The following is a 20,359-nucleotide window of genomic DNA, read 5'->3' as shown; positions in this document are numbered from 1 at the left end:
TTCCGATTGGTCGGTTTGGTTGGGGTGGGCGGGGAAAGGGGCGGAGTTGAGAATGTTGTGATCTCACAATCAGCTGTTTTGTACGCTCTATATTCTGATCCGAGGATCAGCTGGAGGCAGCAATAAACAGGAAAATCTGCAGCGGAGAAAAAAAAGAAGAGGAGAGGAGGAAAAAAAAGCTGCAGATGTTATGATCTGAAAACATCAGTGTAACATTTTTACACGAAGCCCTTCTTCTAAGAAGAAAGCCTTTTATTTTTGTACAATGGTGTTTTAACTACCTCACATAAAGGCTATCTAAAGCTATGCTTTAAGAGTTGTCGTTTCTACTGTGTGTGAGATCTCGTTTACAACTTCAATATTACTTCAAAGGCAGGTAAGCTGTTTTCGGATTCTTCCACAGATCTATTTGTCGTTGTGTCTTCTCTCACACTATGTGCTCCACAGAGGTATCAGGCTGCATCTTTGTCAGCAAACCTACCGCATTCCTGATTCCTGTTTTCTCACAGAAAATATCCATCAGCCAATCTGCCACCATGAAACCAAAGACCGTTACGGAATTACATTTCTTTGTCTATCAGTGAACCATTACATGTTTCAGGCTGTTGACTGCTGTGTATTGTACACACTGATGATGTTCTATTATTAGGACATGAATACTTTTGAAAGCCGTCCAAATAAAACGGGCTCATATAGGTCGATTCGACGTCCTGTATTCCTTAAACGGCACTGTCCTGCATACGCAAGCGGTCGTTGTTTTGCAAATTGCACCAAATGCCGATGTGGAGTCGAAGGCGGATGTTGGCGTCTTGTGCGCCTGCTGAACCCATCGGGGAACGGGGTTTTTTTTGTGTGCAAATAATACATGTTATTCAGTGTAACGCCCGGTGAAATGTATTACCCGAAGCTTATCCAGTCGATATGTTTCGTGTTGTGCCGCTGAGCCACTACTGTCATTGCTCTGACCCTTCAGCTGTAGAGCTTATACGGATAATTCATGTTTAACCTGGATAACCTACAAAGAAAGTCGTGTCTTCTCTCGGTTCTCGACTGTGCGAAGTCGAGTCTGTTGTTTTATTTACCCACAAAAAGGGAGGATATCTATGTATTTGAAATGTAAACATCAGTGCCGTTGGCAGCAATTGTTTCATAAGGGTAGTACACTCGACAAACGTCGACAACAGCAGCCATTCACACTCGGACTCTTTGGGCCATAGTGTACGAAAATGGAGACAGGAAATGAAAATCCTGTGTAGGTTCTAAAGACGCCGTCACAAGCTCTTGTATGTTGCAATACGGATTGATGTATAGACCTCTTTTTATCTACCCCCCCTCCTCCCTCCCTCCCCAGTTCAGTCACAAAATAGGCTCGAGCTGTCAGCGTCCGAGGGGATGACGTCACAGGCGTCTTGTTTTTATTTCGCGGATCCCCGCCCATCCCGCTCGTTTATCTCCTCCTACTTCTCAAACAGGTCACTGGCAGAAGAAAGAGCTCTCTCTCGAAACATTTCACAGGCCTACATTTCATAACACATGTTTAAACTCTAGCTATATATAAACACACTCGCACGCATGTATATATGTATATGTATTATACAACAAGTTATGGTAATCAGCAGAGAGCAGATGTGAGATGATGCGGAGGGCAAAGTTAACAGGAATTGACCAAAGCAACCTATTTCAAAATAAAACAGGAAGCAAAGCAAATTACAACCGAACGCAAAATAGGGAACAGAAAAGCAATGGAGCATCAGAACACAATAATAATAACTATAAAGCACATAACTAATCATGATAGTAATAATAATAATGATAATGATGATTGTCTATTAATAATGCTATAACAGTTTATACTTGCTAGAAAGGAAGAAAACAAACTAAGCCTGGACAAAAAGCTAAAAACAAAACTAATGGCATCTCTGTACACCCACAATTATCGGGTGCCACAGTATGAAGTCATCTGAAAGTTACAGCCTACAAGGATAAACAGGGGTGGGGGATGTGCAAAGAACTGCAAGATTAGCATCATATTGACTTAACTCACTGTATTTATCTTTCTGCTCTCTCTAATGAAACTTGCTTAATGTCAAGCACTATTTATTACTCTTAATGGGTGAAATTGAATTTCATATGATAAATGCTCTGTGACAATCCATGTAAAGACAATGTGTCTTATCTCATGCCAGTATCAGAGGTTCTATTTGCACCAGCCAGATAGCTCTGAATTGGCTTTTACAATCACCAAACTGATAAAAACGGTTTTATCAGGGAAGTTCTGCTTTTTGTCCCCACCGAGTGTTTGCAGGGGTGTTTAGTGGAAGTCTAATTGAGCTTAAATTTAAGTACACAAAATGTTTGAACATGTAGAGGCTTGTCTAGTTTGCTATGACTGTTGAAATATCTGTTCAATGTTACATCATTAGGTTTTTAGTCAAAGTCAGGCCCTTTCCCTGCAGCAACTGTCATAATGTCTCTGGCTTACTTTACATTCAAGCATGTGCACAGTCACTATGCTTAATGAGTCTGCCTCTTTGTATTAAGTCCTGTCACCTCCTCCACCTCTTCCTCTTCTCTGGCCTTTCCATCTGTCCCTGTACTGTCCTGAATGGTGAACTGGATCTAATGGGGGGAAGGGAGAGTTGTCATTGTGCACCAGCTCCTGGCTTGATGATTAATTTCTTTCTTCATAAGTCACTTTTCCTTCTTACTATGACATGCTCCGGCTCAGTGTTTCATGTGTAGGTCACCATGATGTGATTGCCAACATATACCAATCAGATGAAAGCTCACGATTGAATTTGTTGTGATTTAGTAGACTCATTAATGCACTGACATTAAGATTTAAAGCTGTTAAAATCAATCTTACACTAAGCCATTGACTTGTAGTGACAGACTTATGTGTAATTATCATCTACACAAGTTTAGCAGCTTTGAAGCTGTTGGTCTTTTCTAAATTAACTCTTGTCAACGCAGTGTAGAAGCTATGAACTGATTTTACACCTAAAAACTGAAAATCACATTAAATCACCAGGACGGCAAACATCACATACATTGAGACTGAGAGCATAAAAACACGAGGATCATGACCTGTCTTATTCCCAGGATGTGGAATTCCAAACCCACTTGGTCAATATGGAGATAAATTTAATGCAAGCTCATCTTTTGTCTGTCTTGGGCTGGTGTGTGAGTGTGTTCCACATCTTTTGCTTTACTTACAGCTGTTTATACGCATGTCATCAAAGCCTGCCAAAATGCAACAGATCTACTCGGGAGACAAACAGCAAACAGAAAGCCCATCGCACCAAAGTTGTGTTCCTTATTACAGACTCTTATCTACATCATATGAATATCTTTTTGTAGAGATTAACAGCTTATTCAAGTTCATCATGAGACTCAGAAGGGATGATTTACAAATGATCCTGCTGTGCCGAAGCTGAAGCAAATTACGAGCTTCTGTTTTCAGTACCACATTTCAACTTGTCATCTTTTCATATCACACAGGTTTGAGTTCAGTCCAATAGCTCTACACTGACATAATGTGTCTTGAGAAACTCTTGCCACACACAGCACACACTTTCTTTATCCAGTGAACTTTGACTAAGCTGTTGGAAATTAACTTAATAAGCGATTTTTTTAATGTAGTTTTGAAAGAAACATATATTGACGGCGAAGCACCTTGTCCTGTCATCACGATTTATCTCTTTCTTTTTATCTCCCTCTCTGCAGGCCTTTGTTCCAAACCAAGTGAAACCTTATATTGCACTACAGAAGCCTGTTAAGTCCTATTTGTCAAACTCAACATCAAGCAAGGAGCTTCAAGTGGAAACTAAAAATCAGGCAAGAGAGCAGCATAGAATAGCAACTGATACATTTTTTAAAAAATCAAATAGGCAGCTATAGCTTTTTCTTTGTGGACGACTAAAAGCACCACAGCCATCAACACCCGACAACAAAAACAACAATGTTTCAGCGTATTAGCAACCTGTTGTTTGGAGAGGTAGAAGAAGTGGCAGCTGAGCTGAAGGGACCCAATCCATGTGTGACGGAGGCCGACGAAGAGGGATGGATGCTCGTCAACCTCCCCGGTGAGTTTGAGAGTTTAGGGTTGAATTGGATGGATTGGTGTGTAATTCTAACTTTGTGCAATGGCAGGAAGCAGCCCAGTTGTAAATTGCTGAGTAAGAATTAGCCGCATTCTGTCTTGCATGTGTGTAAATTTGACTAACATATGAGGGAAGGAGGTACTGATGGGAATGATGGAGTGGGGTGAAGAGTCAGTCCGGGTGTGGCACAACTGCTCATCCACACATGCCAAAAGTGCTCTGCGTCAAACGGTGGAAGCACAAAAATATCTGCAAACATCCTTTTCCTTCCACTTTGTTTATGATGTGATCATGACAAAGACAGTTATCAAGTACGAAAATTTGCTTTGGTGCCTGTTTTGGAGCCAATCAAATGACAGAACATAAAAAATTCTCTTTGCAGAATCACAACAAACATTATGTCACTGACATAATCACAACCTCAGAGGGTCAACACAACTAATGATGTGACTCATGTTTTGTTTCCTTACCCCCTCTCCTTTCCCTCCTCCAATTTTTTAAAACCCCTAACATTCCCCACACCGGTATGTGTGTGCGTGCGTATGTGATCCCTTGAAAATGACCCTCTCCCTCCTGCATGGCTTTTTGAAAAATCTGCCACATTTGCAAAACAATGTTTGCAACACCCCCCTCCGATCTGAAATATCTGTCTTTATTGGTCTTCCCATCCCTGATTTCATCCCTACCATGCGCTCAGAAGAGTCTGGCTGCATGATGCGGGTGGAGGATGAGACGGGGTCTCCACTTATTGCACAATCATTACCAGACAGTAACTTATCAGATCACCAAAATACACACTCAAGGACAGAATGTCAAGGCCCCATTCCCTACCCGCCTCACAAGCGTCGTAGGACATATAAAAATCGGGCACGGGGTGCAGTAGCACCATCAGACCCCCTGTCTTGCCCAAGCACGAGCCCATCGCAACTGGGTGCCACCACACCCGTAAGCCTGCCGAGACGGGCCAGACTGTCCACGCCCTCCTCCACGCCGTCAATGTCCCCAGGCTCTGGAAGTGAGAGTGGGCGCAGTGGGGGTACCAGTGGGGCAGGCTCAGAGAGAGGTTGCATGGATGAGAGCTGGTTTGTCACCCCTCCCCCCTGTTTCACTGCAGAGGGAGCCACAGCAGAGGCCAGCCCGATGGAAGACCTGCTCATAGAGCACCCCAGCATGTCTGTTTACGTCTCCCCAAACAACCTGTCCATGGTCTCTAACAGCAATCTGTCCATGGTTGGAGAGGAAAGTATGGTCAGCCTGGCAAGCAGTGTGAGGTGAGAAATATTCATGCATGCTGCACTTAACCTTCACCTGCTTAAGCAAGATAAAAAGTTCTACCATTTTTCTCTCCTTTCGCAGCAGAGTGGCTGAACAGGCTGCTCCCCCCACCACCCACAGCACTATGCCCACCAGGGCGAGCCGTGGAGCAGCTGCCCAGGCCGGACCTCTGGCTAAGGTCACCCAAGTGGCCAGGGTCCAGCGTTGCAAAGCTCGCATGGAGCGGCGCCATCTGAGCCGCAACCACATCCAACGCCAAAACCGCACGAGGGATCAGGTCCCTCGCCATGCAGCGCATGCCAGAAACACCTTCCTTCACCAGCCCAGCAAGCGTAACGTCTGCCACTAAACTCTCCAGAAAATCAGGGGGCTTTGTTTACTCTGAGGGCATTAGTTTTCGTAGTAAATCAAGACACACATAATTTAATATGTTCACCAACATCATAATTGCTTTAATTTCTGCATAATATATCACATTTCACTCAGATACCAGTAGATCAGCAGGAGTCCCCCTTGTAGTTTTAACCCATCCTGCTGTCATGAACCAGTCACTCTTCGTAGATCAGTGTAGAACTTTATTATAGCCTCCTTTTTCTCCATTGCTTTATCCAAAAAAAAAACAAACTACAAAAAAAAGGCTTCATAATATTTCTCCAGGTGATACGTGGTAGTAGTAATACCTGAAAAACCACAAAAAAATAGATTATGATAATGTTCTTTCTATCTTCCTCAAGTTATGTTATTTTCAAATTCATTCAACCACTGAAGCTCATGTGTTAGTTTTGGAGAGTGGAGAGTTTTCTGGTGGAAACCTTGCAAAACAGAAACAAGTTAAGCCTTAGCATTATTTTTCAGCAAAAAAACAGCTCTTCGAGTCTCCAAAGCTTTACAGTCATGGTGATTTTGTTTAAATCTTTTTTGCTCAGAAGAGGTGGGAGACTATACCGTGAGTGGCAAGAGTGAGAGGAAAATCACACATTTGTTTCTGTCCAACTTGGTCTGACAACATTTAAAGTGAAAGGAAATGTGAAGCAATCGCTTTCACCAGAGGAAACAAAGTGTTGTGAGTTTTCTCTCCTCTGTCTGTGTGAGGGAGAAGAGCAAGTAGGAGATGGTGAGAGAATGTGCAAAACAGACTAAAGAGTAAAACTAATTATATGATTAATTAGGACAGGGCGGTATTAAAAGGAGCATGATTAGCAAGGAATGTTCATAGGAAAGCAGAATGTAGCCTCCAGAGCAGCCCTTGTCTGAGTGGGTCCCTGTAACATCTGTTGGATGCAGTGTGAGCATGCAGGGCTTCCCTTTGGGCTACAGGGTATGGCAGGTTATGGGAAGTGCAAAGCGGTATTGATGGCAACTCTTTATTTTGTTTTGGTACACTGTTTTCTGCTTGTTTTGTCTTGGAAATGTAGCTTTATTTTCTTTTTGCAAAGTTCCACCTAAAGAGGAAAATTAGGCTTCCTCCGATCAGATAAAGAGATTTGACTTTTAAAAGTCAACACGTGTGAATCTTAAACAACGCAATGATTGTTGATTGTGCGGTCTGTAACATGCCCAGCACACATCAGTCTCGTCCAGTCACAGTGGGCGCAGTGATCTGACATTGTTCATGTGGTCAACAAAAGAAGTATGAACTATTTACATAGTCCACCTTTATCGAAAACCTTTATAGGATCAAACTGTTAGGAGAAAGGGGAGGAGATATCTCCGTTATGCCTCACAGCAAGCATCCTCCCCTCCTAAATGAACACATTTTGCAACGATCATCCTGCTCATGGACGTGTGAACCATTGCTAACATCTTCTCCATGACCGTCTGTCTCTTTGTTGTTCCAGCTCTAACAGAGTCCACTTTAAAGATCTAGCTTACTGATATGTATTCGACAACAATAGTAAACAATGGTGCTGAAGTGTATAACTAATGTTTGTAAATTATTGGAGACATGGATGTAAGTTTGCACTGTCATATATTTTGTGAGTCAAAGTTTTTAGCGGTGTGCTGTGTGCTTGGTTTTGGTTTTTCTTCAGTGATATTTTCTTTTCATTTTGACCCCGACTGTGTGTGAGAAGGCGTACTGACATGTTAAATGCTAGAAATTCTCTGTTTGAGAGAAGAAAAGACAAAAAAAAAACAAAGCATCAATGTTGATTATTTTTATTTTCTCCTGTAAATATTACAACAAAAAAAAAAAATTATGATGCTCCGTTAGATGTCAAAGCCTCTCAGGACTTGAGTCCACAGCGTTGTGTCCAGTTGGACTGATGAGAATCCACTCTTTGCCTCACCTCTGTGCTCATTTTCACACCAGGAGGGCATTTCACTGGCCAAAAGTGGTGTCTTTACCCCAATGTCCATCTCATGATACTGAGATACACCATAAGAACAGCACTAGACTCAAAGTTGATGTGCCATAGGCAAACATTGCCCTCCAGAGGGTCCACTTAGCACAGCGCCTGCTGCATGAATGCCAGTGACGTCACAGTATAATGAAATGATTTCAATACATAATCACTGGTGTGTTCAAAAGACGGAATGTCTCTGGATTAATTTCTGATTGATTGTTGTTCTTTGGATTGATTGCATCACCAGAATGACTGAGATTAATTTCCCTTGAATTATATTTGATCAGTTTTTATTTTCTGACAGCAATCTCATGAATAAATATGTTTTATTGAAAAGATATGTTAATTTATTATAGAATTATGAATAGATCTTTTTTTTCGTTTGATTACTTTGATTTATCCTGTTGTATCCTCAAGCGCAGGTGTGTATCTGAGGTGAGGCATCTAGCGTGCACACATACACACACACACACACACACACACATAAAAAACGAAGATTAAGCTTATCTATCAAAGAGAGTTTATCTATCAAAGAGACTGTGCCTCGGAGGTAGAATTTAGCTTGTCTGTTGGAAAAAGAGGGAGTACAAACAGGGTAACAACGAGAGATTAAAGGGGGATGTGCACGCATTTAAAATCACCACAGATACCTCTGCTGCTGAAAATCTGTTCTGGTCTCATGTTTGTTTGTTTTTGTTTTTTCCCCACCTTCTCATGCAAACAAAATATAAATATGAAATGTGTTAAGTATGTTTTGTTTGATTAGTGAAATATGTTATTTAACAGTAATTCATCCAAAATTGAGTAAATGGACCGGCCACCCAATGTGTCAAGCCTGTATGATGTGAGGGATGTGGACAAGGACAAAATGAGGCAAGAGACAGAGTTTTCATCTCCGAAAAGGAATTCAATGTATGATTGAAATACAATAGAAATGCTTGTATTTTCCCATGTAGTTAGCAGAAGAATTATTCAACAAGCAGTTTCAAACAAAAGGCATTGAATGTCTGGGAAGTTTCTTATGTTTTATGTTGTGCACTGAAATGATGGCAGCTTATAAAGACTTGGGGTTTCTCTCATGGTACATCTCAATTAGTACAACTCCCCCGCCCATAAAAAGTGAAATATATAGACATAAAATTTGGTGTATCTGATATCTATGGTGATTGTGCCTTTCACTATTTCTGCATGGTTTTTGTGACACATTGATTTTCCATCCGCGAGATGGACAGTTGTCCAGTGACAGGCAAGACCTATGCAAAAATCAACGGATGGGTTTTCCAGCATCCATTCAGAGAAAACACAGGTACCCACCCAGAAATATGAATAAATACATAACAGATAAGTAAATTATGAAACAAAAAAGAATAAACTGAACAATAACAACAACAATAAACACTCAGGTTAACGCCTGAATCTTGTGTCATTATTTTCATGCAGGGACAGCACAGAGCAAAGCTGTACTGTCACGCATTCAAAACTGTATTTAAGTCAAAGGAAGGAGAATGCTCAGCAAAGGATCGGCAAAGACCCAAAGTCCAGCAGAATAAAACCAATCAGTGTTATGTATGTATATACACGTCATATTTTATTGATCATAAACAGGTAAGATGTCAGCAGCATTTTGATTACTCACCAAATCTCAGTGAATTTAATCAGAATCCATGCGGTGAATCTTTTTAACAGTTCATCGTCATATGGGCCTGAAGCTTTCAAAAGTCTGGGACTGTGGCTCTTTAGATAAAGCTTGGGAACAGATGGCCCCTTTCCCCACTTAGTTTAGTTGCCTAGCTTTACTCATCCTCTGGATGCACGTGAGCTCGTGATTCTGTTATTTGATACCAAATTCTTGAGGCAAATATTTCTGACTGACACAAATCCTGACCACACAAATGACTTAAAGAAGGTCTTTCCTGGGGTATTTGTTTCTCCACAGGAAAGAGTGCAACACAGTAGAATTCCATAAAAGTGTCATAGCTATGAACCCTCTCTTTATCCAAGTGACAGTGAGGCTGGTCTACATGATAAACAGCTTCCTTCACTGAGCCCAGGAGGCCCCCTCTCACACTGAAAGATATAGGCTAGATTACACTTGGTTTGGTTAGAAAATAAGTGCAATGGAAAGTATTAAAGTACTGTAAGAAACTACAGCACTTAAATGCATTGAGTTCCATTCTGCCACTGGCGACAATAGCAGCTGTAGGCAGAAGTATACACACAGGTGTGGTAATGATGACTAAACACTGTATGTGGTCTAAATCTTGGCAGGTTGATCTTATGCTCAGTAGGACTGCATTTGACTTAGTGTACACAGGAAGCTGAATGCATCTGTGCATTGAGTTTGACCAGTTTGCAGCAGAAAACATTACTTGTTTCCTCATAACCTCTGTCTTGTTTTGTTTTTCTTTTGTGGAAAGAAACTGGCAAAAAATAACTGGTCATTCAGAGACTGTTTTGGCATTGTCACTTGAGACTCTTAAGTGGTAGAGCAACAAGGCAGCCCGGCTTTATAGGAGGGACTAAGGATTTTAAGCTGAGCAGGTTTTCATGCACCTGATATGACCTGTTTGTCCACTCCACCCAGTTTCCACCCAGTTCACCAATACTTTACGCGGGGGTTTGGGGTGCATGAGTACGAGAGGAGTATCCCCGTAAGCCATTGGGGTAATACAGAGGGAGGGCAATAACCATAAGATTTGTACTCTTCAGCGGTGGAGATTTCAATGCGCCTTAAAGGCCCCAACGCCTTCCATTGAAGTAAGTTTCATGTTGGTCCTGTAGCCGTACATTTAAGCCTCTGAGAACATGCGTTGCGCAGGATTATTCATGTCTTAATAGAATATAGAAATAACTGAGAGCTGCTTTTTGGTCACACTCAAAGCCGTATTCAAAACTATGTGTTAGCATTCCAGCTATGTCCCTGACAAGTCCTGCCGGTTGTCCGCTGCTGCAATATGAAGCCAGCTTCGCTGAGCTGCGCCGTCGGGAGTGATTCAGTCTCTGAGAGCTCCGTCCCCTCACCTCACCTGCTCCGTTTAAAAAAACAAAGTAACATCGCCAAGGATTGTCTTCTTTTTCATTAAAGCATCGTTACGACCGAGGTAAGTAACATTATCAAAGCTTTAAGTGCTTAGAAGCTCAAATTAACAGGGATGCGTTAGCTTGTCGCGGCGAAGTGAATAACCAGGACGCGAAATTAGCAGGTCGCTCGGAGGCTGGATAGGTGTCTGTGTCTGGGGTTTTAACCCGTAATAATGCTGTGGTTTATAGTGTTATTATTAACACAGTTTGTTGCTCGAAGACCGGGCAGTCACCGCGTCGCATGCCAATATATTAAGCTCTGTTATCTTTTGCAGGAAGGAGCCATTGGCTTTATTTCAAGGAAGTTCCTAGTGTAAAACTAGTTAATAAGCATTGATTTGTTGTTTTTTTTTTGTTGTTTTTTCAGGTGGCAGAAAGTGCACCATCATCGGAACCGCACACCCATGTCATAAGGGTGCCGATGTCACACACGAGCACTGCAAATCCCTGCTGGAGGACCGGGATATTATGGGACATTAGAGATCTTATCTAGTGAATGAGGCAATTCTTGAAATTTCAGCGAAATTTGTAGTTCATGAAGGGACAGTGCAGTCTTTTCTTTTCAGTTTGACACGAGCGAGAGTGCAGCTCACCTCAGCTCAGACACAGAGGACTGAGGCTATGGAAATCTCGGCCTAACTCCCCCACATCACCAAGATTTAGATAACAGCGTCTGTAGGATCAACATTAGTTATGCACAATCCTGCTGCAGAAATCGTGGCAGGGTACCCGAGTGGAAGTGTGGTGGACAAAGATGCCAACCCGGAGACAACGTTGGGGAGTGCCTACTCTCCGGTGGACTACATGAGCATCACCAGCTTCCCAAGGCTGCCAGAGGATGATGTGATGTCTGGGGAAAACACCCTGAGATCTCGCAAGGATGATGACAACGTCCTGAGTGAACAAGACACGGGTCAGTTAGCCATGTCAGAGGTCACGATCTTACCTCAAACTCTGTTCTGGAGAGTATGTTTACATGACAGCCTGCAAGGAAATCAGCAAGAATTATTTTCAGTGAGGTTGATTTTGTCGTTATAATGAATTCCCAGATCATTCCCAAAAGACTGAATTGTTTTTTATTTGACTGCATGCACACAGAAATGTTTTTTCTTGCAGGAACAGGTACATGTTAAGTATGTTGGATTGGCTTTCTCTTTTAGAGGAATAGAGCTGTTGCTGCTCTGCCGTCCTCGCTTTAATGTAAGTCTTGTTCTGTACGCCACACACCTCAGACCCAGATCTGTTTCTGAAGTCGGCTCGCCTGCAGCGTCTCCCCTCCTCGGCTTCAGACTTGGCCAGCCATGATATTGCCTCACTTCGGGAGACCACCATGGACCCCTTTAATGAGGGCTGTGCCTGCCAGCGAGATGGACTGACAGTGATCATCACAGCCTGCCTTACCTTTGCTACAGGGGTCACTGTGGCTCTCATCATGCAGATTTACTTTGGAGATCCACAGGTAAGGATTTATGTGTGTATTCTCTGCTGCTGTGCTGTTGCAACCATGTTGCAATAGTTTAGCTTTTCTCTAATGTGTGATTATGAGATTATGGGTGGTTCCACATGCTTTTTTCCTCCCACGTGAGACATGCCTTTTAGGTCTACTAAATGTGGCTCTCCCATCTCGAATAGCAGGGGCGTTATGCGAGGCTGCTCTTTGTTGACTTTAGCTCCGGTTTCAACACTAAACTCCCAGACAGACTGACAGCAAAGCTACTGGACATTGGACTCCCAGCCACCATCTGCTGCTGGATCAGAGACTTCCTGTTCGGCCGCTTACAGAGACTCAGAATTGGTCCCCATCTCCCCACAGCCCTCAGCCTCAACATCGGCTCTCCACAAGGCTGTGTACTGAGTCCTCTGCTCTACACTCTGTACACTCATGACTGCATCAGCACCCACCCAGACATCGTCATCATCGTGTGGAGAGGGTTTCCAGCTTCAAGTTCCTGGGCGTGCACATGGACGCAGACCCCCAATGAGCTCCAACACCTCGGCAGTCATGAAGAGGGCCCAACAGCGGCTCCACTTTCTGAGGTTCTGAGGAGGATCGACTTGAAGAGGGAGCTGCTGACCATCTTCTACCGCTGCTCCATTGAGAGTGTGCTGACGTACTGCATCTCTGTGTGGTTCTCCAGCTGCCCCATGGCACACAAAAAGGCACTACAGAGGGTTATTAAGCCGCCCAGAAGATCATTGTCCATCCTCTCCCCTCCCTCAAAGACGTCTACAGCACCCGCTGTCTCAGGAGGGCATGCAGCATTCTGAGAGACAGTACAAACCCAGGACAACAGGTGTTTCAGGGTGACACGTTTTTTACAACAGGGCCATAGCCCTGTTAAACGCAAATATGTGACACTATCATGTGTTGCTTCAGCCACGGGCCGGGTGCTTAAAACATGGATGTGCTTAAAACACGGGCCGGGTGCTTAAAACATGGACAAATAGACTGAGACACGTTTTTTACAACAGGGCCATAGCCCTGTTAAACGCAAATATGTGACACTATCATGTGTTGCTTCAGCCACGGGTCAGGTGCAATAAACATATGTGCAATACTTTTCTAATTTCTCACATTGTATATGTGCAGTGCTCACATTTATAAAATGCCACATGTCTCTGTTTACAGCCCTGTCTGTCCTCCCTTCATTTCTATTTAGCGTTTCTTTTTTTGATAAGTGCATGCATTATTTAGTTATTTTATTATTTATCTGACATGTTTGCACCGGGGGGAGGACTGTGCCCCAATTTCGTTGTGCTTATGCTTTGTTCTCTTGTTCTTTTTTTTTTTGCAAGGTCTATAACCAAGGAGCAGTGGTAACGGACGTGGCTCAGTGTACATCTCTTGGGTTTGACGTGCTGGGGAAGCAGGGGTCCAGTGTTGACGCAGCCATCACAGCTGCCCTCTGTTTGGGAATTGTCCATCCTCACACCTCTGGCATAGGAGGGTGAGTTGTAGGCACAAAATGAATCAACCTGCTCATCAGGTTTAAATATGAGAATAAGAAGCCAGCTTTGTGCTCTGTTGATGTTTAGAGGGGGTGTTATGTTGGTGCATGACATCCGTAAGAATGAGACGAGAGTCATTGACTTCAGAGAGACTGCTCCATTTGCCATCCACGAGGACATGCTGCTTACAAACCTTGATCTTAATGTAAGTTTTCTGCTTTTCTCTCACCTGTGAGAAATTGCTTTGTGCTGCGGTTAAAATGTGCAAATTGTCCATTTTTTCCTGTTTAGGTTGGCGTTCTAGTGGGGGTCCCTGGCATGCTCAGTGGGATGCATCAGGCACACCAGCTATATGGCAGGTGCTGGAACAATCCTTCACTATTACTCTCTATTCAGTGTTTTTAACATGCTATTGATAGATGCAACCTTTACGCTGGCTTCTAGATCTTCTACAATCCTTTCTTCTTTTGACGTTTTTAAGTTCACTTTGTCATACTCCCATGTTCCAAATTCCCTCAAGAAATTAGACAATATATTGGTTTATTCCTTATTTTCTCATGGTTTTATCGCAAGAATTCCAAAAAAATAATATTTTGAGCCTCAGCGTTTAGATCTAAAGAAGCAAGCTGGTGTTTTTTGTCGTCAGATTGTTAAGCTATAATTACACTAATGCCCTGTTATTATCCTGTTCCAGATGCCTCAGCTGTTAAAAGACATATTAACAGCCCTATAAATAACTTGACTGATGAATGTGTAGAAAGGAAGTGTAAATTATTTTGGATTACCAATTTAGTTATGAGAGTGTCTGTTTAAATGTGATGGACTTATACGATCTTTGATTTCACCAGGATGCCGTGGAAGGATGTTGTTACCATGGCAGCAAATGTGGCCAGAAATGGATTCAATGTTACTCATGACTTAGGTAAGTAGAGAGTGCTATGAAAGCTAACAGCAGCTTTATCACCCAGTCTCCATGCTGCTCCCAAACAACAGAAGTTGAAGGCATATTCATTTTAGCCATCGGCTCATCAGGTCACCTGCTTCTCCTTTCTCTCCACAGCTGAAGCTCTGTCTAAAGTTAAGAACCAAAACATGTCGGAAGCATTCCAGGATTTGTTTCTCCCCAACGGCCAGGCCCCCCTTTCTGGATTGTTCTCCCGACGGGTTGATTTAGCAGCGGTTTTGGATGCTGTCGCAGTCAAAGGGATATCAGAATTCTACAGTGGGCATCTGGCGCAGGAAATGGCAGCTGCAGTAAGGAAGAATGTTTTTGCTCTGATAATAAGTAATCAAGAATTCTGCAGAGACGTCTCCACTGTGAGCTCCTCTCACCCCTCAAAAAACAAGTCTGGTTATACTTTCACTTCAGCTTTCCATGCTTTGCTGAGGTATTAACAGGCCAGTGTCATATTGTGACTTAGTAATCATCTAATATCACCTCTGAAATCTACATAAAGGCTAAAATGACTAAAACAGTTATCTCGTTAAGAGAGAGATTTCATTCATGAATTGGACTACAGTGGGAAAATTAATTTTGTAAACGTGCAACACATGTAGGCACATACGACCTAGGAGTGAGTGACAGGCGGTACAGTGCGACGCTCGGCTCTGATCAGCAACGCTGCTGTCGATCAGCTGATTTAATGATGCTGGCTCGCTGTCTGGAAGTTTACACCGATATGGTGCTGATCCACGTCTCTGTTTGGGTTATTTTTACTGTGCCCAAACATCATGACTGCTGTGTGAAAATAGCTTCTCTTAGCACACGACGAACAGTGTGTTGAGTTCATGCAAATGTGGAATAAACTTGGTTCCCCCCTCAAAAGCTGCACTTTGCAAGTTGGGAGGACTCATGGGTTTGTCACATGTGAAATCCTGATAGTTTTCCTGATAATTTGGACACGTGAGCTCCAAGACTGTTTGTTTCACAGATTAAATACCCTCTAGGATACAGCATTATCATTTTAAGGCATCTGTGTCTTTAATAGGTGCGAGCCAGAGGTGGCGTGCTCACTGAGGATGACTTTGGAAACTACAGTACAGTCCTCCAAAAGCCAGCAGAGATCACCTATCAGGGTAAGGTCAGCATGAGTTCTTCACCTGGAACTCTTATCCCTGTCTTCCTCTTCCATTTTGCACCTAACAAAATTGCTAAAGATCTGCCCATGAATTTGACAAGATTAATGATGGAAATATACATGAGATGGATATTACACACATCTAGTTTGTGGTATTCAAATGTTCTTATTCCTTGTTTTATTTATCCACCTCTGGTGGGTTTTTTGTTTGAATCATAGATATTCTGTAGATTGTTTTATATTGCATTAAGTATTGTAACGTTACTTTACAATATGCTAAGTTTATAGCACCCATTTCTGCTTTTGCTGAGGTGGTAATTAAGACCCCCATTTTATGACCTGTTCTTTTTTCCTAAGGACATCACGTGATGGCGGCCCCAGCCCCACATGCAGGTGTTGCCTTGATCAGTGCACTCAATATTCTTGAAGGCTACAACATTACCAGCCAGGTGCCCAGGAACAGCACATACCACTGGATTGCAGAGGTAATACCTTAATCAGAGAGGAATTCTGACAGGAGAGCAAAGCTACCAGAATGGGGGCCCGCATTTTCCACATCTCAAACAACTCAAACCTCAAACATTTCTTAGTGGTTTGAGCTAACACTACATACATACATACATACACACATTTATTTTGTTTTTTTTATACCACCGAATCTAGTTAGATGGCTCACTGCTGGGCATTGCTTTTGCAAAGTTTTGAAAGACTGCAGACGTTGCGCTTTCCGAGGCTTTCAATCAGTTCTTACTGTCTAGTCTTATTATTCGTATTTTGAGATTAGACCAGCAGAATTGTCAGCTGATCAGCTGCAGGGTACTTTGTTCTGTGACTGCGCATGTGATGCGGAGCAACGTGGATATTCTTTGGATGAGATCTGATCTTGATCTGATACAAAATCATTGAGTCGCTTTAATTCCTGCTTCTCTCCTCCCTGTTCTGGGTGGCATTTAGCTTAGCTCCTCTGTCAGAATTTCTCCCTGCTTCTCCAAACTAAGAGCGTTCAGACAAGTAAGACACTGACTCATAAATACTTTACACAACCCAACTCACAAGATTAATTTTTCATTCATCACCCAGGCTGTGAAGATATCTCTGGCCCTGGCTAGCGGGCTGGGAGACCCCATGTATGACACTTCTGTCTCAGAGACTGTTGCCAAGATGTTGAGGTAGGGATCGCTCCTCAAAGAACCAACATCATTAAAGTCTTAAAGTATGAATGTAGCCCATTTCAGTAAGACAACGTCATCGAACCCTGCCTTTTTGCTATTTCCATCTCGTAGTAAATCACAGGCTTCCCTACTCCGTCAAATGATCAACGACTCTCAGGCGTTCCCCGTCAGCCATTACACTACATCGTTCACCCTGGAGGATGGTGCAGCAGCTGCCCAGGTCATGGTCATGGGCCCAGATGACCACATCGTGTCAGTCATGAGGTATCTCATATTTTGAATGGATGGCTAGTTGTTTAGACACATTGTCTTTATTGTTATAATTAGAAATCTAAAGTGATTTTATTTTGCTTTTAGCTCCCTGAACAGACCATTTGGCAGTGGGATAGTGACTCCTTCAGGAATCCTTTTGAATAGCCAGATTCTGGACTTCTCTTGGCCTAATAAATCACTGAGCTCATCACCAAACCCAGTAATCGCTACCTTCATCTTTTTTTTTTAATCAACTTTTAGATGATCGATCGATTTGTTGCAGCTTCCCTTGATTATCACTGTTCTTGTTCTCTTTTGCTTTAGCATAACAGCCTCCAGCCCGGCAAAAGACCCATGTCTTTCCTGATGCCCACAGCAGTGAGGCCAGCTGTGGGCTTATGTGGCACTTATGTAGCCGTTGGATCTTCCAATGGAGAGAGAGCTCTCAGTGGCATCACACAGGTTATTTGGTTTCTTACAAACAGCAGTGATCATTTTGGTCTTGTATAGCACTTCCAGTATAGCACTTTCAGTTTTCCTCCCATAAGTTAAGCTGTTGGATCATTAAAATATTGATTTTTTCTAATCCTGCACAGGTGCTGATGAATGTTTTGTCTTCACGTAAAAATATGAGCGACAGTTTAGCATACGGGAGGCTCCACCCTCAACTGCAGCCCAACACCCTCCTGGTTGACTGTGAGTTCTTCCTACTGGTTCCTCTATTGTGATCCAGACATTACAAAGGCACCTTTCATGTGTCCACAGACAAATGTTTCTCCTCTTTGACTTCAACCACTACACCCAGTTCCCCTTTCCTGCCATAAACATACAGCGTGGACCGTTCAGAATCCATTAGTGCCCTTGCCTCCATGCTTACACTTTCATCAGCTCGCTTTTTGCAAACAGTATGCAAATAATCGATGAGTAGCCAAGTAGACAAAACACGGGTATCAGGTGTATGGTTACCATGGCACAGTAAAATGTCATGACCTCTATTTGACTTCCTGTGTGGGAGAGTAATCTGCTAACACACTTCTTGTACATTGGTAAGCTGAGCTAAGACAGTGCAGAGATTGGTGTTTATGTAGAGGTGAAGTGTTAAATCAGTCACCACTCAACCTGTTAGTTTTACACTTCAAATTCCACACCCTCGTAAACACACATTTCAAACACACTGATGTTTGATCACCTAATCACCCTCTCTTTTCCTCTGTCTCCTCTTCCTTCTCCTCTGCAGCCGAGTTTTTGGAGGATGATGTGGAGCTGCTGCAGGCCAAAGGCCACAGAGTGGAGAGGCTGGATGTTCTTTCACTGGTGGAGGGCACACGGAGAACCAATGACCTCATCATTGGGGTGAAGGACCCCCGTAGTGCCGACGCCTCGGCCATTACTATGTCCAACATGCCTTAGTGCCGCCCTCCTTCCAAAACTGACATGATATTGCGGGACCAGGAATAAACATGGTGTTAGTTAGGAAAGTAAGGAAGGTACTGATCAACTAACACACCAAACTAATACACTGCAAATTACTGTTTGGAAGGAAAAAAGTTGACGAGAAGACGTGCAACTTCCTCTGAGCTGATCTGGTAGAAATCTGATGAAAATCATCTTAAGATGATTGATTTGCTAACACTAAACATTTAATATTAGAGAGGAGCACTTTACGTACCACGTACGCAGAACCCTCCATTATACCTTTGTGAGCCATCGCTGTGTACAAAGTGCTTATGTTTGACTTTTACCCCCCCGAGTGGCTTCCAAGTCTGCTGCTTGTAATCACGTAGAGCAGGGCACAGAGATGTAAGGCATGTTCATAAAGTAATGCGATGCATTCCAGTTTGTTTTAAGAGAGAACTTAACTTTCAAAGTGAATACAGGAAAACTGAAGGAAGAGATGCTGTTAAAGCTGTTATCTCAATATTGTCAGTAGCAGCTCGTCACGACAGCTTGTGAGTGGGATGTTAAAGCATGTTGCACGATGAGTTTATAGTCAGGAATTCCATGGCGAGTTAGTGGAAGAATACATTGATTCTTCACAAGAATGGGCAGTCATGAACAAAAAATAACAGCGATGCTAGAGCAGGAATTCATTTACAACATATGCATGGTGTTTGGTGCAGTTGAGCCACCCTGATGCTTTTCAACTCTTCCACTGCATTTAAACATTACTCCACACAATAGGTAAGCTCTTGTGTAATGATGTACACCAGTGATTAGGACTTGCATCATCACACGCGAACACGGCTGTCCTCGACTGAACACATTCACTCCCCTTGCTTTTTCGTGTGGTGTGTAACCGTGATTAGATGTTGTTCGGTAAAGCTGCTGAAGCTTAAACTGTTGCAGTCAGTGACTTATTGGGACCATGTGAGGACGGGCACTTCACTGGCACAAAACATTATAAATAGGAATGTGATAAGACCTCTAAGTTTAGTTTCTTTCAGCAAGATGGTTTTACTGACTTTAACTGGTTTTAAATATCAGTAATTATTCAGCAATTGTATTTAGATATATTTTTAGAATTATAAGTTGTTGCATGATTTTGTCATCAGCTTGTGAATGAAGTTTTTTTTTTTTTAGTGCAGGTTATACCTGCTGGAGTATAATGGAATAATTGGATTATTTGTAAATGGACTGAATGTAATGTTTATTTTTATATAAGCATTTGTTTGTCTGCACGCACGACTTCTTTTATGCTATAACAGGGCATTCAATCTGCACATTTTACAACAATATGCTATGTTAATTCTTGTGTACTTTTACTATCATTATTGTATCATTTAACTATGCTGTATATTTGGGATAAAAAACAAACAAAATGCGTTTGTAAAACTTTGCACTGACACGAAAAATGCCAGTCTGAACTGACCAAATAGGTTCTTAATCCTATCATCTGTCGTGAGGTACCGGTGCAATATGACTGTTGATGCTTGTGTTCTGTACTGTAGAGTAACACGCCTTAAGGCTGACATCTGATTTTCATCCAAATCAGCTCTGTTCAAATCCAAGAAATAAAATGTTTGCACACATCACAGCAATGAATAATCTGTTTTTTTGTTGACTGCACTTATAAAATCGAGCATTTTTCCGCTTTTGTGGAAATA

The 20,359-nt window shown here is 42.5% G+C and overlaps 2 protein-coding genes across 6 annotated transcripts; both read left to right on the top strand.

Annotated features, from left to right (window-relative positions):
• Nucleotides 1-78: 78 nt before the first annotated feature.
• Nucleotides 79-7,516, top strand: LOC140272339 (tumor protein p53 inducible nuclear protein 2). 4 transcript variants are annotated; one of them, XM_072367743.1, is made up of 4 exons: nucleotides 79-372; nucleotides 3,727-4,085; nucleotides 4,801-5,374; nucleotides 5,460-7,516. In XM_072367743.1, the coding sequence occupies exons 2-4, from the start codon at nucleotides 3,962-3,964 to the stop codon at nucleotides 5,725-5,727; spliced, it is 966 nt and encodes a 321-aa protein (XP_072223844.1). In that variant the 5' UTR covers nucleotides 79-372; nucleotides 3,727-3,961; the 3' UTR covers nucleotides 5,728-7,516. The 4 variants fall into 4 exon arrangements, with proteins under 4 accessions (XP_072223844.1, XP_072223845.1, XP_072223843.1 ...); XM_072367744.1 differs by having other exon boundaries at nucleotides 79-376; nucleotides 4,804-5,374; XM_072367742.1 differs by having other exon boundaries at nucleotides 79-376.
• A 2,801-nt stretch (nucleotides 7,517-10,317) lies between these two features.
• Nucleotides 10,318-20,300, top strand: LOC140271712 (glutathione hydrolase 7). 2 transcript variants are annotated; one of them, XM_072366998.1, is made up of 17 exons: nucleotides 10,318-10,480; nucleotides 10,628-10,824; nucleotides 11,172-11,717; nucleotides 12,037-12,263; nucleotides 13,601-13,752; nucleotides 13,841-13,958; nucleotides 14,045-14,112; nucleotides 14,602-14,675; nucleotides 14,814-15,007; nucleotides 15,742-15,829; nucleotides 16,189-16,316; nucleotides 16,912-17,000; nucleotides 17,115-17,267; nucleotides 17,361-17,475; nucleotides 17,580-17,717; nucleotides 17,852-17,951; nucleotides 18,493-20,300. In XM_072366998.1, exons 3-17 carry the CDS (start codon nucleotides 11,498-11,500, stop codon nucleotides 18,663-18,665), a joined length of 2,037 nt encoding a protein of 678 aa, XP_072223099.1. In that variant the 5' UTR covers nucleotides 10,318-10,480; nucleotides 10,628-10,824; nucleotides 11,172-11,497; the 3' UTR covers nucleotides 18,666-20,300. The 2 variants fall into 2 exon arrangements, with proteins under 2 accessions (XP_072223099.1, XP_072223100.1); XM_072366999.1 differs by lacking the exon at nucleotides 10,628-10,824.
• The last annotated feature ends 59 nt before the right edge of the window (nucleotides 20,301-20,359 follow it).

The sequence above is a fragment of the Leuresthes tenuis genome, unplaced genomic scaffold (genome assembly GCF_036924035.1).
Source record: "Leuresthes tenuis unplaced genomic scaffold, fLeuTen1.0.hap1 SCAF_16, whole genome shotgun sequence".
Taxonomy (NCBI): domain Eukaryota; kingdom Metazoa; phylum Chordata; class Actinopteri; order Atheriniformes; family Atherinopsidae; genus Leuresthes; species Leuresthes tenuis.
This window is presented reverse-complemented; position numbering and strand designations above follow the sequence as displayed.

What these genes read in the sequence shown, in the direction of transcription:
- LOC140272339 (XM_072367743.1), top strand. Translation starts at nt 3,962, where the DNA reads ATGTTTCAGCGTATTAGCAACCTGTTGTTTGGAGAGGTAGAAGAAGTG. An exon ending in GATGCTCGTCAACCTCCCCG is followed by an intron (nt 4,086 to 4,800) that starts GTGAGTTTGAGA and finishes CCATGCGCTCAG; the next exon opens with AAGAGTCTGGCTGCATGATG. An exon ending in AGCCTGGCAAGCAGTGTGAG is followed by an intron (nt 5,375 to 5,459) that starts GTGAGAAATATT and finishes CTCCTTTCGCAG; the next exon opens with CAGAGTGGCTGAACAGGCTG.
- LOC140271712 (XM_072366999.1), top strand. Translation starts at nt 11,498, where the DNA reads ATGCACAATCCTGCTGCAGAAATCGTGGCAGGGTACCCGAGTGGAAGT. An exon ending in TTTACTTTGGAGATCCACAG is followed by an intron (nt 12,264 to 13,600) that starts GTAAGGATTTAT and finishes TTTTTTTGCAAG; the next exon opens with GTCTATAACCAAGGAGCAGT. An exon ending in CAATGTTACTCATGACTTAG is followed by an intron (nt 14,676 to 14,813) that starts GTAAGTAGAGAG and finishes TTCTCTCCACAG; the next exon opens with CTGAAGCTCTGTCTAAAGTT.